The 19,190-nt window shown below is 42.1% G+C and overlaps 1 protein-coding gene across 11 annotated transcripts in view; it reads left to right on the top strand.

The window, feature by feature from the left end:
- The window catches only part of ENAH (ENAH actin regulator), a 136,753-nt gene extending 118,821 nt beyond the window's left edge, over positions 1-17,932 (top strand). For 6 of the 11 annotated variants that reach the window (XM_064594474.1, XM_064594479.1, XM_064594476.1 and 3 more), the window contains 9 exons: positions 1,631-1,935; positions 2,813-2,958; positions 3,111-3,168; positions 3,789-3,837; positions 5,471-5,537; positions 8,107-8,169; positions 11,388-11,466; positions 14,369-14,426; positions 15,012-17,932. In XM_064594474.1, the coding sequence (XP_064450544.1) occupies positions 1,631-1,935; positions 2,813-2,958; positions 3,111-3,168; positions 3,789-3,837; positions 5,471-5,537; positions 8,107-8,169; positions 11,388-11,466; positions 14,369-14,426; positions 15,012-15,049 (863 nt within the window). In that variant the 3' untranslated portion in view covers positions 15,050-17,932. The remainder of the gene's footprint in view (positions 1-1,630; positions 1,936-2,812; positions 2,959-3,110; positions 3,169-3,788; positions 3,838-5,470; positions 5,538-8,106; positions 8,170-11,387; positions 11,467-14,368; positions 14,427-15,011) is intronic. The other 5 variants (XM_064594477.1, XM_064594481.1, XM_054508127.2 and 2 more) reach the window with 1 other exon arrangement.
- The last annotated feature ends 1,258 nt before the right edge of the window (positions 17,933-19,190 follow it).

A 19,190-nucleotide genomic window follows, 5' to 3' on the forward strand; every position in this document is an offset into this window, starting at 1 on the left:
TGGGAAATTGAGAGATTCTATTTGGTGCCCAACTGAAGTCATGAGATGTGTCTTCCTCGAGTCTCCTCCTGAAGAGTTCTGATTCTTGGGCCCTGTTTCATTTTGGCCTCTCCTGTATTGGGCTTCCCACATTGGACTAGGTACGCCCCAAATCCTGAAGAGCAGCCCAACTTTGCACGAGGGGTGGGGAGTGTTGCAGGCCTGATGTATGCCCCAGGGGATTCCCGTGCTCCAGAAGTACAAGAAGTAGTGGCCTGAAGGGATAGTTGGAAGAGAACAAGCATCCTCCACAGTTATCCCCCCCACTTCCTCCCCTCGCCCCAACTGGCCGTCATGGTGACAGGGGAGGGAGGATGTAATCGTCTAAGTTTGGATTATTTGTAAGTAGAGAAGGACCTGGTTCCATAAGTGAATAAGAAGACACTTGGCAACACTTTTTTTCAAAGATAGGATCTAGCAAGAATTACAGGAATGAATATGACAACTAATTTGTACGTAGAAAGAAACGGTGTCATAGCCTGGATTTAATTAAAAACACTTCTTTAAAAAAAAACTTTGTTCTTAAGATAAGTAATAAGACCTGTTATTGCTGTGTCTATGTTTTTCCTGTTGACGCATCGATTTTGCTTAAACACTGAGTCAGAATTCTAGTACATGCAGGCTCGTGTCACGTGACGGTAATGCCGGACAAGGGGGCACAGTGAGCCTGACAAGGTCACGGGACCCACCTGCTGTGCCCTTACAAGCCCACAGCCCGAGGGAGGGAGGCAGTCTGTTGCTCTATGTTCCTCTAAGAGCTGCTGGTGTTTTCAGTTTCAAAAAATTACCACCCAGTGTGCAAATAACATCTTATTTGTCCTAAAATACCCCTTTAAAAGACTTCAAGGAGGGAGAGTGCCTACTAGCTCGGTCTTCTGATACTGAGTAAGTTCTCGTTCACTCTCTTTGTGATTTTACAAGATTTGGAGACATTTCTCTCTTACCCCTGTCTTCTAGACTAAAAGGAACTTCAAATTCTGTATCGTTTAATTATTTCTGGTAGTTACTTTCAGGTTGTACTTTGTTCTAGTAGATTCCTTTACTTCAGTGATTCTGTACACATTGGAGTTAAAGGTGGAACATTTTAAAGATGCGGGACCCGCCCCTCCCTCCTGTTCTCAGTCCAGCCACTGTGGCCATCTGTCAGCGCCTAAATACCGGTCTTCACTATGGTAGGCTTAAGGGTCTCAACCTTTACAGGTTCACACAGACTCTTGGGGGTCTGTTACTTCCAACAGCCCTAACTGCGGTCCTACACACGGGCTCGCTTCTTCAGGGGCACCGCTTCCATCACAGATTTTATAAGCACTTAAGCGGCTCCATGAACCCCCAAAGATGTAACTAAGTGACTTGTCGCACAGTTCTGTTAATAAAGCTCTAACATTGAAGTAAGATGTTAAATACTTTGCTTTGCATTTTAGTATCTTTTTAACACCGATCTAGACTTTAAACGTTATGCTAAATGGAACTCATTAATAGGTAGTAAATGTCTGAGGCCACTTAATTTAGCATGGCATCCTGCATCCCTTTCCACAAGATTGCGCCCGCCGCTCTGTTGTTGACGGTCTTATTTAACGTCTCTTTCTCTCAGGCGTTATCTTGGGACCACCTGCACCTCCGCCCCCACCTCCGCTCCCCTCGGGTCCCGCCCCGGCTCCAGCAGCGCTGCCCCCTCACCCGGGGCCTCCGCCTCCCCCTCCGCTCCCTGCCTCGGGGCCTCCGCCCCCGCCCCCTCCGCCCCCTCTTCCTAATCAAGCGCCTCCCCCTCCCCCTCCGCCTCCTGCTCCCCCCCTCCCTGCATCTGGATTTTTTGCCGGATCCGCGTCTGAAGACAATCGCCCTTTGACTGGACTTGCGGCTGCCATCGCCGGAGCGAAACTGAGGAAAGTGTCCCGGGTAAATGCACCTCCACGTCTCTGTGCTTTCTGCTTGTGCCTATTCTCCCTCAGTGACTGGGATAGCGGATTGACTGTCTTCTCATTTCATGAACCCTGTGTTACTTCACTGATTCAAAAATCTGAGACCGTTTATACTCGAGAGAGAATACAGCTTCTGTAAACCCAGCACCCAGACTCACCACTTCACATTTTACCGTATTTGCTTAATTCTTCTCTGTGTGCATGTGTTTCCTTCTGCGGGACACACACACTCTCCCTTTTTGTCTGAACTGAGAGTAAGTCAGACACACCACGTCTCCCGTCTCCCTGAACACTGGGGCGTGTGGTCTGTAGGAACAGGGACGCTCACCTACGTGCCCACTGGAGAATGATCAGGACTGGGAAGTTTGGACTCTTCTTATCTACAAATGTATTCAGATGTCACGTATTGTCCAACACTGTCCTTTACGGCAGTTTTCTAACCCAAGATCACTCAGTACGTTTAGCTGTGATGTCCCGAGCTTGCCATAAAACTGGGATAGTTCCTTCACTGTTTCATATGTGAGGTTGACTTTGGTGAGCTCGCCCTTCAGTTTGGTTTCCCCAATAGTTTTCTCAAGATTAGTTTTGGATTATGCATGTTTTGGCAGATTACGCATTTTTTTGCCACCAGAGTGACGTGTCCTTCTCAGTGTATGGAACAGGGAGACATGTGGTAATGTTTTATTCCATTATTGTTGATGTAAACTTGGATGGAATTTCCACTGATTAATATAAAGTTAGTGCCAATCACTCCATTGGTTCTTAAAAAGATTTAAAAAATAATAATTGGATGTTTGTATTGAAATTAATGTCCTAAACACAGGAGTTTACTATCTGTCCATATTCTCATTAAGATGGAGGATGCCTCTTTACCAAGTGGAGGGACTACCATAGGTGTGAACCCAGCCTCATCGAAGTCAGACACGGGTCGTGGGAATGGACCCCTTCCTTTAGGAGGCAGTGGGTTAATGGAAGAAATGAGTGCCCTGCTGGCCAGGAGGTGAGTGAGAAACTATGTGAACACGTTCAGAATTGAGAGGATTGTGTTCATTTTATTCAAGTACAATTTAACTAGAGGCCGTTCTTCCCTTTCAGAGTAGTTTTTATACTAAGAGATGAATTTTTTAAAAATCTGATTTATCTTCTTTCTAGGAGAAGAATTGCTGAAAAGGGATCAACAATAGAAACAGAACAAAAAGAGGACAAAAACGTAAGTTCATAAAGAGAGTCTACTGCAACTGGAAACAGGAAAGCCAGGCGTAGCTCATTCAGGAAGTGATATCCGAGATTAGGTGGAACTTAGAATTCCTTATTTCAGCTTTTCACGTATTAGAAATGGCTTGTTTTGAGGATGATGTATCACGTTTTCATAGCCTTCTGTGTGCGACGGGCAGGGCATGGGGACCCGTGGGGAAGGGGCTGCACTCAGTTGTGGAGCGAATGCCGTACATTCACTCGATGTCCTGAATCTCATAGGGTCTCCATTTCCTTGCACTGAGAAGGAAGGAATTAGACTAATCCCCTAGGAGCCCCGTGGTTATCAAGCTGTGTGCCCGCCGTTGCTTCCCCACTGCATTTGGGCTTCGGCACCCTTCCTCCCGCCTGTCACTAACGTCCGGCTCAGTAGCGGTGGCTGGTGCCGCTCAGGAGGATGGGGGCCTGTGGGGGACAGAGGAGGCAGTTCTGGGCTGCAGTGGAAGGGAGAGGAGGCTAATGAGGGACACAGTGGGAAACGCAGCAGGCATGTTGGACATGGAAGCGTGTGAGCCCCTGAGTCTGTGCTCCAGGTTTCTGGCGGGTGCCATGTGATTAATAAGTGTTTCTATTTAGGAAGATTCGGAGCCCGTAACTTCTAAGGCCTCATCGACAAGTACACCCGGTAAGTTCAGGAGGTCTATTTTAACCTTTATGAACCTTCTCAAAATACTAATACTCCTCAATTAAAAATGCCCCATTTACCCATGTTGGGACCAGGTTCCTGCCTGGTGATGAAAGCGTTAAAGTTTTCATTCACGCTTGAAAGCAATGACTTGCTTTTCCTCTGCCTTTGTGAGATGGAGCGATCCATTAAAACCCAAAGGTTTTTTCCTGATGATTCTTTCTTTGAAAATCATAATTTTTACACATTCCATGTGTACTGCTTTTGAAGATTTGAGGCTCTTCACTAGAGCACGGAGACATACATGATCAGATGAAAGAGAAGTCCTTTTAGTCCTGGATTCTTAAAGGTGAAGTTTAGGTGAGCAGGTAGTTAGCACTCATGTCCATGTCAAAGCATTCTCAAATGGAGAGAGAGTGCTGTCCTTTTAGCCATACATTGGGGTAATACTGATAATCAGGGAGATAAAGCTTCTCTTATGTAAGGAGAAAAGAAACCTCCTTACAGCTTTGGGGAAGTGGTGTTGAACTCAGCGAGGTTTCTGATGTTGAAGACTCTAGGTTGCGAGTGTATTCCGTAGAATATGGACAGACTACCTCTCCCTGGAGGCATCTGACCAGCACAGCGTCTGTGACGAGGATGTGAGGTGCCGTTTCGTGTGTTGACTAAAGTGAAGAGTGGGTCTACCTGTTCAGCTTTTTATCTAATTTGAAATAAAGTGACGTGAATAATAAATTTGGTAATTTCGAGGAATTAATATCTAGAATGGCCCATGAGAAGTTTTTATAGAGAAATGTCCATGTTAATTCCTACCCATTTTGAGTTGGAGACTACCAGCGACCTCTAGAATTCCACTGTTTAGAAATTCTAAAAAAAAAAATTCTGTTTTGGTGATTGTAACCCATTTGACAAAAAAGAAAAAAATCTCACATTCTCATTACTGAATGGTGATTATTCAATATTTTGATGGCTGTATTGTGGTTAATATTGTGACTTTGTGAATTGTTTTTCCTCTAAATAGGACTCAGATCAGTTTGTTGATGTTACTTTCGTTAAAAATTCTCTGGTTTATGAACTACTTACTGTAATAGCTTTATTTTCTTCCAGAAGCCAAAATTAACATATATGCTGATACTGTAGAACTCCACTGTAAGTTAGGGTCACAGGACCGTTTACAAGTTGAAAAGAACTATGAATCCGCCCCCTCCCGCCCCCCTCCCCCCTGGGGATGACCGTATTTTTATACAGATTTGCTCATAATTTCATGCACTCCCTGAAGCTTATGCAGACCCCAAGCTGAGAACTCCATGTCTAATTAGGGAGCCCTGCTTTGCTAGAGAGGCTGTGCATCTCCTGGTGTGTGGGCTTCCAGTGTCGGAGACTTCGCAGCCTGTGGCTTTCCCAGGGGGCTCGTCACACTTGCTTACTAATGTCCTCTCATTTTAATGTCTGAAGTTGTACAAATTAGAATCCTTACAGATTTTAAAGTTCAGAATTGTAATTAAAAATTTTTCATTTGTATTACTTACATAAACATATATGATGTTACTTAGTATTTCGTTATTTGTTTTACAATAAGTAACTCTGGGAGCACATAGGATACTTCGTAACTTAATGTTCCTTATTTTTAAAGAACCAACCAGAAAACCTTGGGAAAGAACAAATACAATGAACGGCAGCAAGTCACCTGTTATCTCCAGGTATGTTTGTTTTCTGACTTTTATGCTACATGTGTATCTAAAAAGAAATTAACCTCTCCAAACTCCAGTGGTAGATTTGAAATAGTACAAAGGAGCAGATGAAATCTGGAATTCTTCTGCTGAAGACCACTGAGCACCATCGTACTTTTTCTAGTGATTGGATGCTTACTGTGAGCCAGGTTGTCTGAAATTTTAAGATAGCTTTTATTCCTCCCAATTTCTTTATTTTGAAAAATTCAAAACTACAGAAAAGTTGAGAGAATAGTGGAGGAACCCAGATTCCTCAGTTACCAGTTCTGCCCGCCTCCCTTCCACACATGTTCCTCTGGGTTGGAGAGCAGTTTGCAAATCCTTTAGCATTTTCTGTAAGAACTGGGATATCCTTCTGTGTAACCCCAGTGCCATTGTTGCTCTCAAATTTAATGTTGAACAATGGTATTATGTAACATATTCACATTTCCCCAGTAGTCTCAGTGACATCCTTCATTTTGTAAATGTCATTTTTAAAAGAAACTTCTATATTTTAAATTGAAAAGCAGCTGGAGAGAAATGCCTGCAGTGTTTAAGAGAGAGCAAAATAAAACCTGAAGTTTTGAATTTGTGAAGTAGAAAGATTGATTTCTGTCTCAGTTGGAACTTCTAGTTATAATCAACTTAGAAAAGATAGTGCCCAGAAACAAGACTAGTGAATTTCTCCCAGTGGGCGTGAGGCATGATCTTAGCAAATTCAGCATTTCTTAGCTAGGCATATTTTATTGTCATACCAAATTTGTATCTCAGGTCTTGCACGTAGATGAAACTTTTTCTGGATTTATGAGACAGTTTAAAGGACTTAAATTTTTTTCCAGAAAAAAAATATGTGTTTAGAGACTAAAAAGTTTTTGGCCTTTTCTCTCAGAGTTGTTTGCTTTATTTTTACCTCTTAAAAAGCAAACTTGACTCTAATAGAAAAATACAAGGACAGACCTCACATTGCCACAAATCTGTTCAGTGTTAGCCTAAATCTAAATTTGGATTTGTTTTTATGTGGTTCTTTGTTCCTGTAGGAAAGATTCGGTGATGACACAGTTATTTAAATTCCTCAATGCCTTTTCGACTGTATAGAAGCTTTTAGTTTCTCAGTGACTATAAGATGAATGTATTTGATTTTAGGAGAAAATGCAGGAATTGCTTTTGGTGGACATGTTTTCAATAGAATAGAAAAATTGCACATTTGTGTTTATCAGATACCTGATTGATGTGGCCTTCCAATGCGTCTCTGGTAGTTTTTATAGATTTTCTCCACGAGCACATTTTGAAGCCTGATTTATCAAGTACGTATCAGAGAACAGAACAGTGATGCCCCATGTATCTTTGAAGACATAAATGGGACGGGAAGAATTTTTCTCTTTGTGTCTACTCTTCATCCCTACCTTATTGATATGGGTTCCATAGTGAGCCTGAAGTGAACCCTAAGTCCATCGAGGGACATGAAATGGCTTCTCCAAATGGAATAAAAGTTCCTTGACATGTTTGGGTTCATTTAAAAAATATTCTTTGAAAGATTTTTCACCCTTCTAAAGGAAGTTTAATAAGTGTTCTGAAAATCACCATTTAAAAAAGACTCTTCTGTAGATTAACCAGATACTGGTTCTTATTATCTAGTGGTGTATCGTTATGGTGTCCTGCTCTGGTAGGTGGTTTTCTTCTCCTTTCCTGAAATGGAAATTTGGAAACGCCATCGCTTCCTGACCACTCCTACCTTTTGATTTGATCCAGCCAGTGATACGTGTCTTAAAATTTCACCGCAAGCAGTTTTAAGCCATGAAAGACTTTAAAAAGTATGTTGGAAGGACTAAACTGGATGGCTTTTCATCCCAAGTTTTCTCCCCTGTTCCTGCTGAGAGCCAGTGTATTAATACGGCCACTTGATGTTTTGTTTTTATTGAAGTGCACCTCATCCTTTTGTGGTGGTGAAAGTACCCCTTTCTCTTAGGAATGTCCATGTCGAGGTTATGTTAGTGATAGGATGGATCAATACCCTGTCATACACATGAGGTGTACTGCATTGTGCTCTATTTATTAAGCAAAGATGCCAGATAGTAGGGTAAAAGCAAAAATGTCATTAAAATTACTTGAAGCTATGACTGGAATGTCCCATTGGAAAATTTGTGAGTTCTCATATTCAAGAGAACATGTGAAAATTTGTGAGGTCTGATATTCAAGGTAGAAAAAGAGTTTCCATGCTTTTTTTCTGAGAAGAGTTAATTTTGTACTTCAAACTACAGTGATTTTTGATACTTATTGATACTTTGTGTAGCAGCTTTTACTATGTCTGCAATCTCTAAAAGTGGTCATTGCGCCACGATTTCCTTTTTGTTCTCTGTAATTGTCAAATGAGTATCTTAAATAACCAGAATTAGTGTCCAAGTACCTTCTTTTGTATTGGGGAAAAAACTACTGTTTTAAGGTTAATGGACTCCTTTCATTGTTTTGCTGTGACTACAAATCTATAAAACAGAAACATAGTGCGAATTGTTTTTTAAAAGCTCTATTGTATTTCCCTTTAAATGGTTTTTCCCCTTCATAGACGGGATTCTCCAAGGAAAAATCAGATTGTTTTTGACAACAGGTCCTATGATTCATTACACAGGTATCATCCTGATGTGACTTTGTGGTTTGAGACTTCGAAATAACATGTTGAGGATAGGGCTGAGCTTTTTCTACCTGGACTGGTAATCACCACAAGGGGAGATGCTTGAGGAAGATCGAATCTTTCATATTAGCTTTATTTAGAGCAATTTTTAAAAAACACTAAGAGATTTTAAGTAGAAAAGTTAGTAGGGTTCATTCCCCTGCCTTCATTTTCTAGTCGGATCAGGGTACCTATGAGTGGTGGACACACCAGCAAGGCCAGAGTGGGGTCTGAGGCCCCCTGTGTCTTCTCCAGCCACTTGGCAGCTCTTGCATTTTCTTCTGAAGGCTTTTCTCCTTAGAAGCTTGAGACAAAGCCTTTAAAAGGTAGAGAAGAAGATTTGTACTCTGTGTCAGTGGAACACGGGACTACATTACAGCCACACTTGTGAAAAGTGGATTCCTGGATGAACATCTGTGTCTCGTCCATTTGTTGCAGCAGATTGCATGCCTTTACCAATCTGTCTCCCGTCCTGGGCACGTGGTTTTCCAGGATGAGTCCTGTTACACCATTTTTTAATTAAGAAAATTAAGAACCATTTATTTCCTTCTTAATTAAAGAAATTGACAATTTTTTATAAAAATCCTCAAGTGTTTAAGCTTATATTTAGAACTGATTTGGAGGAACAGGGGCTTTAAATATTGTGGTAGTTATTTGATAGGCAGCTGTTTAGAGGTAACACAGAAACCTCTGGGAAGGCCTCATACTTTGTTATCAATTATGGTGAAAACCCATAGATTACAAATCACCGAGGTTTGCCCATGTTATCATATGCACCTATTTTTAAATATACACATCAAGTCTCCTGGGAGCATGACTTAAATAGTATATGGAGGGGTGTCTGTGGCAGTGAGTCAGCGGTTGTGCAGACTGTATTTGGCCAAATTACTTTAATGCCATTGATGATTAAAATATTTGATAAGTTTGTCAGCCAGTTAAATCTGCATAAAATGTTTGTATTACACGCATGAAATAATTTTTCCTGCTTTTTTCAAGGTGGTTTAATCATTGTCACCAAAAGACTTACTTGGAAAGTTTGCTAGTACACAGGAAGATAGCATTTAATGAGATTTTCTGTTGTTAATCTTCTCAGTTCTCTTGCTGCTTTCCCACGTAGGGCCCCTTGATAGATAATGTTGATAAACCTTTTTTAAAAAAGTGGTGATTACTTCTTTCCTTCAGTATGAAAAGTTCCCCCCTTTAGTTAATTATCATGGTGGTGGTGGTGGTGGTGGTGGTGGTGGATTGCATGTTAGCATGAATTAAAATTTCTTAATTGCATGTTTCCTCTATAGTTTATTATGTAACAATAATGTGTTGTATTTAATAAGTATGGATATATTCATAACATACTGCCGGTTAATTAGCAGACTACAGTTGTTCATGTGAATGTTGGGGATATTCATTATATAACCTGGGAGAAAAGCATTCACTGGTTGTACCACTTAAATGTGAAAAGTGAAAGAAAAGCAGAGAAATTAGGAGTGTCAGTCTGGCGAGCAGGAACAGAGAGCGTGGGTAAATAAAACACAGTGTGTGGACCGTCAAGGGTGTTCCCCAGATCGGCCTGTGCCCAGGACACCTGCCGTGTCTGCTGTGGCTCTCTCTACCTCCTCTGTGACCGGGGGTTGCTGCTGGCCCCTCAGCAAAGGGAGAAGGTGTATCCTCTCTAGAGGAAAGGAAATGTGTCCTATAAGTAAGTCTCTTCCACCGCCCCCCTATGCCTAGCTCTCAGGGCTTACTGAGTGAAATTTTCTGAAAGTTGTTTTCCCTGGTTCATCCAAGCAGGGCAGCAGAGATCTCATAAAATAAAACTGGTTGACTTGCTTTACATGACAACTTGTTAAGCAGCCATATGTTTGATATGAAAGGAGATTAGCTCAGTATTTCATTTTCACAAACAATGCCTGTGGGTTTGGAGTATAATATGCCTTGTAAGAGTTACAAAATCATAACTTGGAAAAGTTACGGTGCGTACTGAGTTTTGATTCAGATTTGTGATGTTGGTCCTCTGCAAACCTGAAGACATGTGACTCAGCTGATAGTTTTCATCTACACTGGGTTGTGGTCCTCAAAGCATAGCCACTTACCATACTGAACCAGAACATAGAGGAGTTAAGACTCTAGATTTTCCCCTGGGATTTCCTCTACTTGCCGGAATTGGAGAGGAGCCATGACTGGTTTATTTGATATTGAAACTTTTGCTTAAAATATACCTAATTTCTAAGACTTACTTCTTCGTGTAGAATTTTTAATAGAAGCTAAACTTCTGAATGTGTAGTAATAATTGGCAAACTGCTTCTATGTGGCATTTCCTTTTTTTTTTTTTAAAGATTTATTTATTGGAGAGAGCGAGCGTGCATGCACGTGGGGGAGGGGCAGAAGGAAAGGGAGAGAGAGAATCCCAAGCAGATGCCCCACTGAGTGTGGAACGCCACGTGGGGCTCAATCCTGCGACCCTGAGATCACAACCCCAGCTGAAACCAAGAGTCAGATGCTTAACTAACTGAGCCACCCAGGCGCCCTATTATTATTATCTTTTTTTAACAAAATTAGTTGTAAACACGTCATTCAGATGGCATCTCCATAAAAACTTGTCTGGAAACAGCCACATAGCCAACTGGATATGAATATACTTTTAATTATTTCCCCAGCATTCTTATTTATTTGGATGCTTGAAATGGCATGAAACACATAGAATGAATCATGCTTATTACTCAGATGGTTTTATCCCATAAACCAAGGCATCGAATTTGTAAACTGATGTATCTTAGTGGTTGGTCTGCCAGATGTTTAGTAGGCTCTGCACTCTTTCAGAAGAACGAGATTGCACTCCTCGGGCCTCAGTGTCGCAGCTGGTCTGGCGTGTCCGTCCCCGTCAGCGTGCTGCACACGATCCCGTTTCCCAGAGAACGCGCTCCTCTGCCCTTTACTGAAGAAGTGTCTTCATCCCGTCACCGTTGTCTGATTTGTTTACAAGTAACTGGAAACATTGAGCAAAGTGAAAAATACTTTGTTTTCTGTTCTAATCAGTCCTGCAACTTTGACAATTAACTTTTTAACATCTGTGTTTTAAGTACTGAAACATGGTGTTGGGTTGGTAAATTTGCAATTTTTTGTAAACTCTTAAACATCCCAAGTGTTGTTTACCTGTCCTGGAAATTCCATTTGTACAGACCAAAATCTGCACCTTCATCACAGCCCAGTGCCAATGGCGTCCAGACGGAGGGGCTAGACTACGACAGGCTGAAGCAGGTAGGCGCTTTCCCTCCACATGCACTGGTGTCTCTGGAAAAATGTCTGGTGTGCTGGCATTTGATGGGTGGTGAATGTACTGGAAAAGAATAGAGTGTTTAGGTCTTTCTATGCAAATGAAACAGTGATATGACTACTGTATTGCTTTTTCAAATCTTCATTTTTTTGGGTCAGTGCGTTCACGTAAAGTTCCAGCGGTGGTGGAGAGTGGGGCAGGTGACTTCACGGTGTAATATAAACTTTAAATGTCAGTGCATGGTGTATAATTGTAAAAGGAAAATGGGGTTGCACTTTCCGCTGACGGCAAAAATGGACCCAGCGAATCTGGTTTTGGCAAGAACGTGAGGGAAATGGGCACTCTCGTATACTTTCATTTCCTAGAAGCAGTTGGGAAAAGAGATGACGAGCCTTAAAAATAAATATCTTACCTTTGAACCCAGCAATTTCACTTCCAAGAATGTATGCTAAGAAAATATTGCAGAAGTATATAAATCTGTAGTGTTGGGGAGGGCCCCGTGGTCATTAAGGAATCAAAAATGAGAGTATTGAATACTGAATGATGAAAAAAGGATCTTGTCCATATTTTGGATACCTCTGCATTATACACATAGGTACTCAAACAAGAAAGGGGAAGGAGTGATAGGTGAGAAGATGTGTGGGCCTTTAAAATATTTTATTCCCAGAAGAGGTAAAATAATTTTTAAAAAAATTGGTAGTGTTAAAAAAAACTTAAAGGGAGGGCCAGTGTACACACCTTATTAGTAAGACAGTGGTCAGTTTCACAGACCTGAACCCAGGTTTGCTGCAGCGAGCAGGGTTGCCTTGGGCTTCCGGCCCCGCACCCTGGGGACCTCTGAGAATAGTGACCCACACCACTCCCTGTCGCAGCCTCGTACTGACCTGCTGGTGGATGTGCAGGCCAGGGGCTGGCTGGGCTCCTAGCACGGTGCTGTCTTCTCGCCCTCGTGGGAGGCCAGGCAGGCAGTGCTTATACCCAGACTGCACGTCCGAGGTTCCGAGGCATTCATTCCATGGCTCAGCCCCACAGCTCGGTCAGTAGCTGAGTCAGGATCAGAGCCCTGAGATCTTTGCTCAAAGCCTGTGTTCTCTGTGCTGTCACTCCTTTGTCAAATGTCTGGGAGCTCAAAAAGGGACCAAGAATGTTGCAGTCATAGGAGTTCAAAATTAAAGTCAAATATGAATTAAAGGGAGAAATACTAACAATAATTTCAGATAAATCTAATTTTTATACTGCAAAGCTATTTGAGAAGTTAAATTGAGTTATATAGTTTGAAAAGGAAGCTTGAGGTCATTGATAATCAAGCCCTAATTTTCCTGTATATTAAACATGGCTTTCTTTTCTTGAAAAACACATTAAAGTAGACGCTTGCACACACTTGAAAACGTGGTAAATTCTTGGCTATCTGAAGTGTAGTGGAGAAGAGAGGAAAGGTTTCCTGTTAGGGCTGCTTTTAATAATAATTTGAATAAGGATATCTGATAGTTTGTACTAAAAATTTCTGTGCTTGTTTTGTCATTGGTAAAGTGGAGGAGTTATAGTAATTGATAGTTTCAACCTTATTTTAAACATGAAAAGCTTTTTAAGAAAATGAACCTTAAATAGAGCGATTTAATTTTACCCAAGGTGTGCAATAATAAAGAAGGTCACATATTGGAAAGTAATCCATCCAAAGGGGAGGTGTTATTCTTCAAATTGTGTCACCTTGTCAAAGCCCTTTTAGCTGGCATGTGACATTGTTCTTGGTAATTTGGGGAGGGGAGGGGCAGAGGGAGAGGGAGAGAGAGAGTCCCAAGCAGGCTCCATTCCCAGCCTGGAGCTGGACGCAGGGCTCGATCTCACAAGGCTGAGACCATGACCCGAGCCGAAATCAAGAGTCAGACGCTCAACTGACTGAGCCGCCCAGGAGCCCCTGTTCTTAGTGATTTTTTTTTAAGTTTGGGTGGGGGTAGGGTGGTTGTCCATTATTTCAAAGTGAACTTATAAATACAGATTTTGCAAAATATTTGAAGGTGGAGTGGTTTTCATGGAGGAAGGAGCATCTAGAACTATTAAATCAATACAAATAGGGATCACACAAGTACTGTAACATTTCTAGTAGCCATATTAAATGAAGAGAAATAGGTGAAATTCATTTTAATATATTTTATTTAACTTAATATAACTAAAATAATATTTCAATATGTAATCACTATTTTAAAATTACTCATTATTACACGTTGTTTTTTTCACACTAAGTCCTTGAAATCTGGTGTGTGTTTTCCCCGGCAACGCATCTCATTTCACACTGGCTACGTCTCGGGTGCTTGGTGGCTCCATGTGGCTGTGTCTTCTGTTTATCGGTTCGGACCGTGTAGGTCCAGCAGGGGCCCAGCCACCCTCGTCCTACCCGTTAGGGCAGCCCGTAAGGCCGCTCCAGGGGAGTCTCAGGTTCCTAGAAGCATGGTTTGGCAGCTGTGGTGTTATTCCTAAGGAATCCCATACTTCAAACCAGATCACAGATTGGCCAGGATCTGCTCGTCTAGTTTACTTCTCCTGTTCCTTGAAATTTCATTACGGGCCATCTTTCAGACTGCTCCGAGAAGACGAGGTTGAGGGCAGAGCTATTCCTGTTCTAGAAATTACCTGAATCCTACCTTTCACTGGATGGCAGAGCATTCTAATGTTTCATGTTTTGCTAGGCTACAATAAGCAAAGGCTGGGAAGACTGTTAAAACAGAATCATTGCCGGCCTGCTCTAAGACAGCCTTGTCTGGGAGGGACTCCGGCAACACAGACCATTCCTCAAACTTCGTATATTCCTAAAATTCTGTATGACCAAGAATATATGTAGTGGTGATTTTTTTTTTTCTGTATTCCTGATGTGTTTCTCTCATATTTTAGGACATTTTAGATGAAATGAGAAAAGAACTAACAAAGCTAAAAGAAGAGCTCATTGATGGTGAGTATATGAACAGATTTGCTGTCCCTGTAATGTTTGAGAATATCCTTTTTTAAGGAAATGCACATAAAGAAAGAACCAGTTTATTACTTGAGGGCATAAAACAATTACTTTTGCATAGTATCCTGCCCTTCACTTGGCTTATTAGGATGTCAGGGAGGAGCCCTCTCCTTCTTACGGTGGAAGTTATTTGTGAAAATAGGAATGAACGAGGTCCCTATGTCAGGGCTTGAGTAGCGTCAGATGGAAGTCCAGGCGGATGGGCCCGTCTCTGGCCTCGCGTCCCACCTCGCTGCCTTCTCTGCAGACCCTGAGCCCACAGAGTCCGTGTTGTCATTTTGCACACAAAAGGGAGAGAGCAAATGAGAAAGTGTGTGTGTGTGTGTGTGCGCCTGCACATACATAAATCAGTACCGTCTTTGTGTCAAGAAAACACAGGTCTGTGCAGTGTAAGATACAGGGTCCGTTCGTTTCCTTATTACTGGGAGTTTGAAGACAGCCACTGAGATTTCTTAGGAGTGAATCACTCATTGATTTTACCTCATCGTCGTATTGACTTGAAATACGTTTCCTTTTCGTGCCCAGCGATCAGGCAAGAACTGAGCAAGTCCAATTCTGCATAGAGAGACGAGCCGAGGAGGAATAGGACTTTAGTCTGGAGAAAGGAGAAAGACCCCTGCGAACAACAGCTGTTAACAACAACAAACCCCTACATTTGTGAGCTGTGACGAAGACAGTGGAGACAAACAGTCAGAAGGAGGAAAACCAACATCCTCGCGAGCCTTCAGACGCTATTGCTCTGGCGATAAGCTATTTCCCTCCCAGTTTGCTGCTTTTTTCTGACCTTTTCAATAGGATGGAAGAGTCGGATGCGAATTCCTGTTTCATAGTTATGCAGAAAGTACTAAACCCATCAGGCAAGATCGCCGTGCATTGAAATATTTTCATGTCAAGACAAAATAGCACGTTTTTCACAATCCATTGCTAAAATAAAGGGGAGAAAGGCTTAAGTTTGTTTTCAGAGAGTGCTGACAAAGAATTGAGCAAGTTACACTATTATATTGTAAATGTTTCTCTCAGGTTTGTCTTCCTATCACATTTGATATTCCGTGAGGAATGGAGATCAGCCCTGTGTAGGTTAATATCCTAAAATGTGCAACAAATGGAATTGTATGTGTTTTCCAAGGGTGATATTTATAAGAAAGTGTCCTAAAAATGATTTGTCTGGCTTGAGGAATTTTAGAATGATAGGAAGTCTCTCGAGTTAGCCTTCATGCAATTTTGTAGATTAAAACATAAAAATCGTCCAGAATTTAAAGATTTAGATGCCTTCCTAAATTGTTAAAATGCTTTACCAAATCTCTGACTCCTACATAATACACACCAGTGGTCAAATGTAAAACAATATATTGTAGACTTACTGTAGGTTTTCAGCCTTTTTTAGATTTATGCATGTGGACATTTTTATAATGTAATTACAACCACCACAAAATTAGCTTTTTTAATTGCAGACAGTAATGCATGTCCCACTAATACGTAGCGGCCTTTTCAGGCCTGGTCCCAGGGAAAACCTTTTGTAGAGTCTGGGGTGGGTGGGAGGAAAGGAAGGAATCATTTTTTTTTTAGAGTTAATTTCTGCACTGTCTTTGTTTTCTCAACGACTTGCATGAATACTAATGAGGACTGTTTTGTGACTTTAATTGGTAAATATGTTAGCAGAACCGAGTACTCAATCTTTTACGTCATGTCTTCAGCTGTTCATATTTTAACTTGAGTAATTTCAGTGGTCTGAAACATGATTCTGAGCTTCACATGGATTACATTGTACTGTGGAACTCGAAAATTCGATCCCTGAATTTGGCAGTTATTTACTACCTAGGTGCCCTGCAGTTGGACAGGTGTTCAGGTACATGTTCCTGACTATGAAGCTGCTTTTGAATTTTGTTACATGGAAACACATGGAGTAGCCATGTCCACAGCAACCAAGGTCACAGATACCATGTGGCTGAGGGGACCAGCGAGGGGCTCTGCATGGTTCTCTTGTTGTGACCGAGCAAGATTCACGTGGTGGGAAGAAGGACCTAGGTGGTCTGCTCACCCCCATGCGGGTGTGCACGTGGTGTGCACGCCTGTGCGTGCCCATGTAACCCACGCCCTTCTCCTGGAAACTCGCAGAGATTAAAATGGAGAAATTCTATATGTTGCAATGATAGATTTTTTTTTTAATTTAGGAAATCACAAATTCTCCAGACTCTCCATCTTGATTTATTCTTCAGTTATGTGCCATATTTGCTTTGAAATCTTTGATTATCTGAAGTTTTACTAAAATTTTGAAGAAATAATCCATTTTCATCTGCTTTCTAGATTTTGTAATCTCAGTTGGTCATACAGCTTGTCAGTAGCATAGTTTACCATTCAAAAAAGGTTTGAGTGAGGGAATTGTTTTCCTTGTTAAAATAGTTCCTGTTTCTGTAGAGACTTCAGTTTTAGATTAATCTGTGATGGATGAGCTATGATAATTCACATCTACAGTTTTGTATCCACCATTCATCGTCAGGCAGTAGTAGGAAAGGCATTCAAGCTGCAGCAAGCCTCTAAAGTCCTGTCTTCTAAAAGAAATTGGAGGCACTTTGATCTTTATTATTGTCCTTTTGATTATGCAAACACTTGGATGGTATAAACGCTCACGTCCCCTATAAATCTGGTGAGAAATCACTTGATTTTGTTGGTGAAGTTAGTCTCTAGTAGGATAGAACACTGGGTACAAGTGGTCCAAAGTCAGAGAAAAGACTTACAGCAACACGCTGGATCTTAGTGCGGAGCTGGCGTAGGCACTCGGTGTCTCGTGCCTTGGCCCGATTCTCCCAGGAGGTCTGTGTAACAGGACAGGGCCAGTGCTGGGTAACAGTGCGTTCCATCAGTGTGCGTTCGTCCGGATCGCTAAATGTGTTCTTCCCAATCACTGTACACATTTACTGTCCTATGGGACAGTTTTGTCGTCGTTAAGAGATTTCAGTAACTAAAATGGGAAGCAGAAGCTTAGGTGACTTTCCTTGGTGATGTTCCTTGGAGCCCGTCATGCCGACGGTGTTCATGCTCTGTGCTCACTGGGTGTCCGAAGCCGAGTGCAGTTCAGGGGGTCCTTTCTGATGACAGGAAGGCACTTCTTTCCTCAACACTGTGATCTGACCTGTGACAAATCTGTCCTATACGCTCTGTAAATGGCGAGCAGTCCATTGCAAACCAACTGAATGTACACATCTTAACGCCGGTGCTGAAATCTCTCCACAGAGTAGTCGTCGTGATTTCACAGTTTGTTCACAATTTGCAAGCATCACGTGTCAATCCGAACTGAAGATGAAACACTAATGAATGTTGGATTCTCATGCTTTAGGTGTGCTTCCTTTTTAGATTTTTCGGTTCTCTGCTATTTTTACCGTACTGTTTCATTTACATTTCCTACCGCTAACTTCGTTTGTGTGATTGAAATAAACTTGCAGTATATACATGTTGCTTGTTTGTGACGCTTAGATGACACTATGAAATAATCTGTCGGCTCTACAGTAAGTTCTTCTGAATGTGAAAAGCCCAGGACTTCACTCCCCAAAGTTTACACAGCTCGTCACTGTTCCTTCCAGATTTCCTAAGTTGAAAATACTGAGTAACACAGAGGGAAGACGTGATCATGTGTCTCCTCCGTTTGTTTCAAATGGCTGTTGCGTGTCCCCCGGCCCACCTCGGCATGGTGGCTTACTCCTCCCGTCAAGAGCTCAACAGAGGTGTAATATTTTACTGTTTTGTTCTACAGCGTAGACACTGGAACTCACACAGTTTCCCTTATGTAGTTTGCGGGTGAAAGGGCCTTTGCAAGCCCTGAATTTTAAGCATAGGAACGTCTGATCTGTGGTGTTTTGTACACCGATTTCATGAAGACTTCGTATGAGCAGGGACACTGTTGAGCTGACTGATTTGGAGTCCATTGTTGAAATTCTGATGCCTTCATTAGAGGTACAGTAAGCCCTGTCTTTCCACTTTCACCACACCCCGGGTTCTCTCCGTCATCCTCTCCACTGGCTGTGGGCACCTGCAGCATATCCCCGTCCACAGCTCCAAAAGTGTCAGCTGTCTCAGGCGCGTGCTTCTCTGCATATAGAAATCACAATGTTCGTGTACAAACCAGAATCATTTCCCATTCAGAAGTGAATCCAGCAACATGGGGCCCCTGGGAGCCATAGTCGGTTGAGCCCAACTCTTGGTTTTAGCTCAGGCCATGATCTCAGGGTTGTGGAATCGAGCCCCACGTTGGGCTCTGCGCTCAGCACAGAGTCTGCTTCTCCCTCTGCCCCTGCGCGCGCGCGCTCTCTCTCATAAGTAAATTCTTTTAAAAAAAAGTGAATTAAGTAACAGATTGCAACCTTCTCAATGTGCCTAGCCACAGCTTGTGTGTCTCCTGAGAGCTGTATGTACCTTCAGTGCTATTGTGAAGAGTTGGCCTCTTGGTTCTAAGTGTTAACCCTCCACGGCACAGTTTACCAAGGAATGCTGTGTCATAACTTTATAACCCCGTAGCCTGAAAACGGTACCACATAAAGTGCACTGTGCGTAAGAACGCTCCAGGGACTCTTGCTCCTTTATGTCTCTGTCCTGTAGTCTCCTTTCCTAAAGACGTTTACTTCAAAACCCCAAACTTGTTGTTGTTGTGCCGTTTTTGTTTTTACTAGAAAGATGGATTTGTGTCCGTACGTCTCCTCAGAACTCTAAGGG

This window comes from Mirounga angustirostris, unplaced genomic scaffold (genome assembly GCF_029215605.1).
Source record: "Mirounga angustirostris isolate CCGP_5_RB_7025 unplaced genomic scaffold, mMirAng1.0.hap1 SCAF_6, whole genome shotgun sequence".
Classification (NCBI taxonomy): domain Eukaryota; kingdom Metazoa; phylum Chordata; class Mammalia; order Carnivora; family Phocidae; genus Mirounga; species Mirounga angustirostris.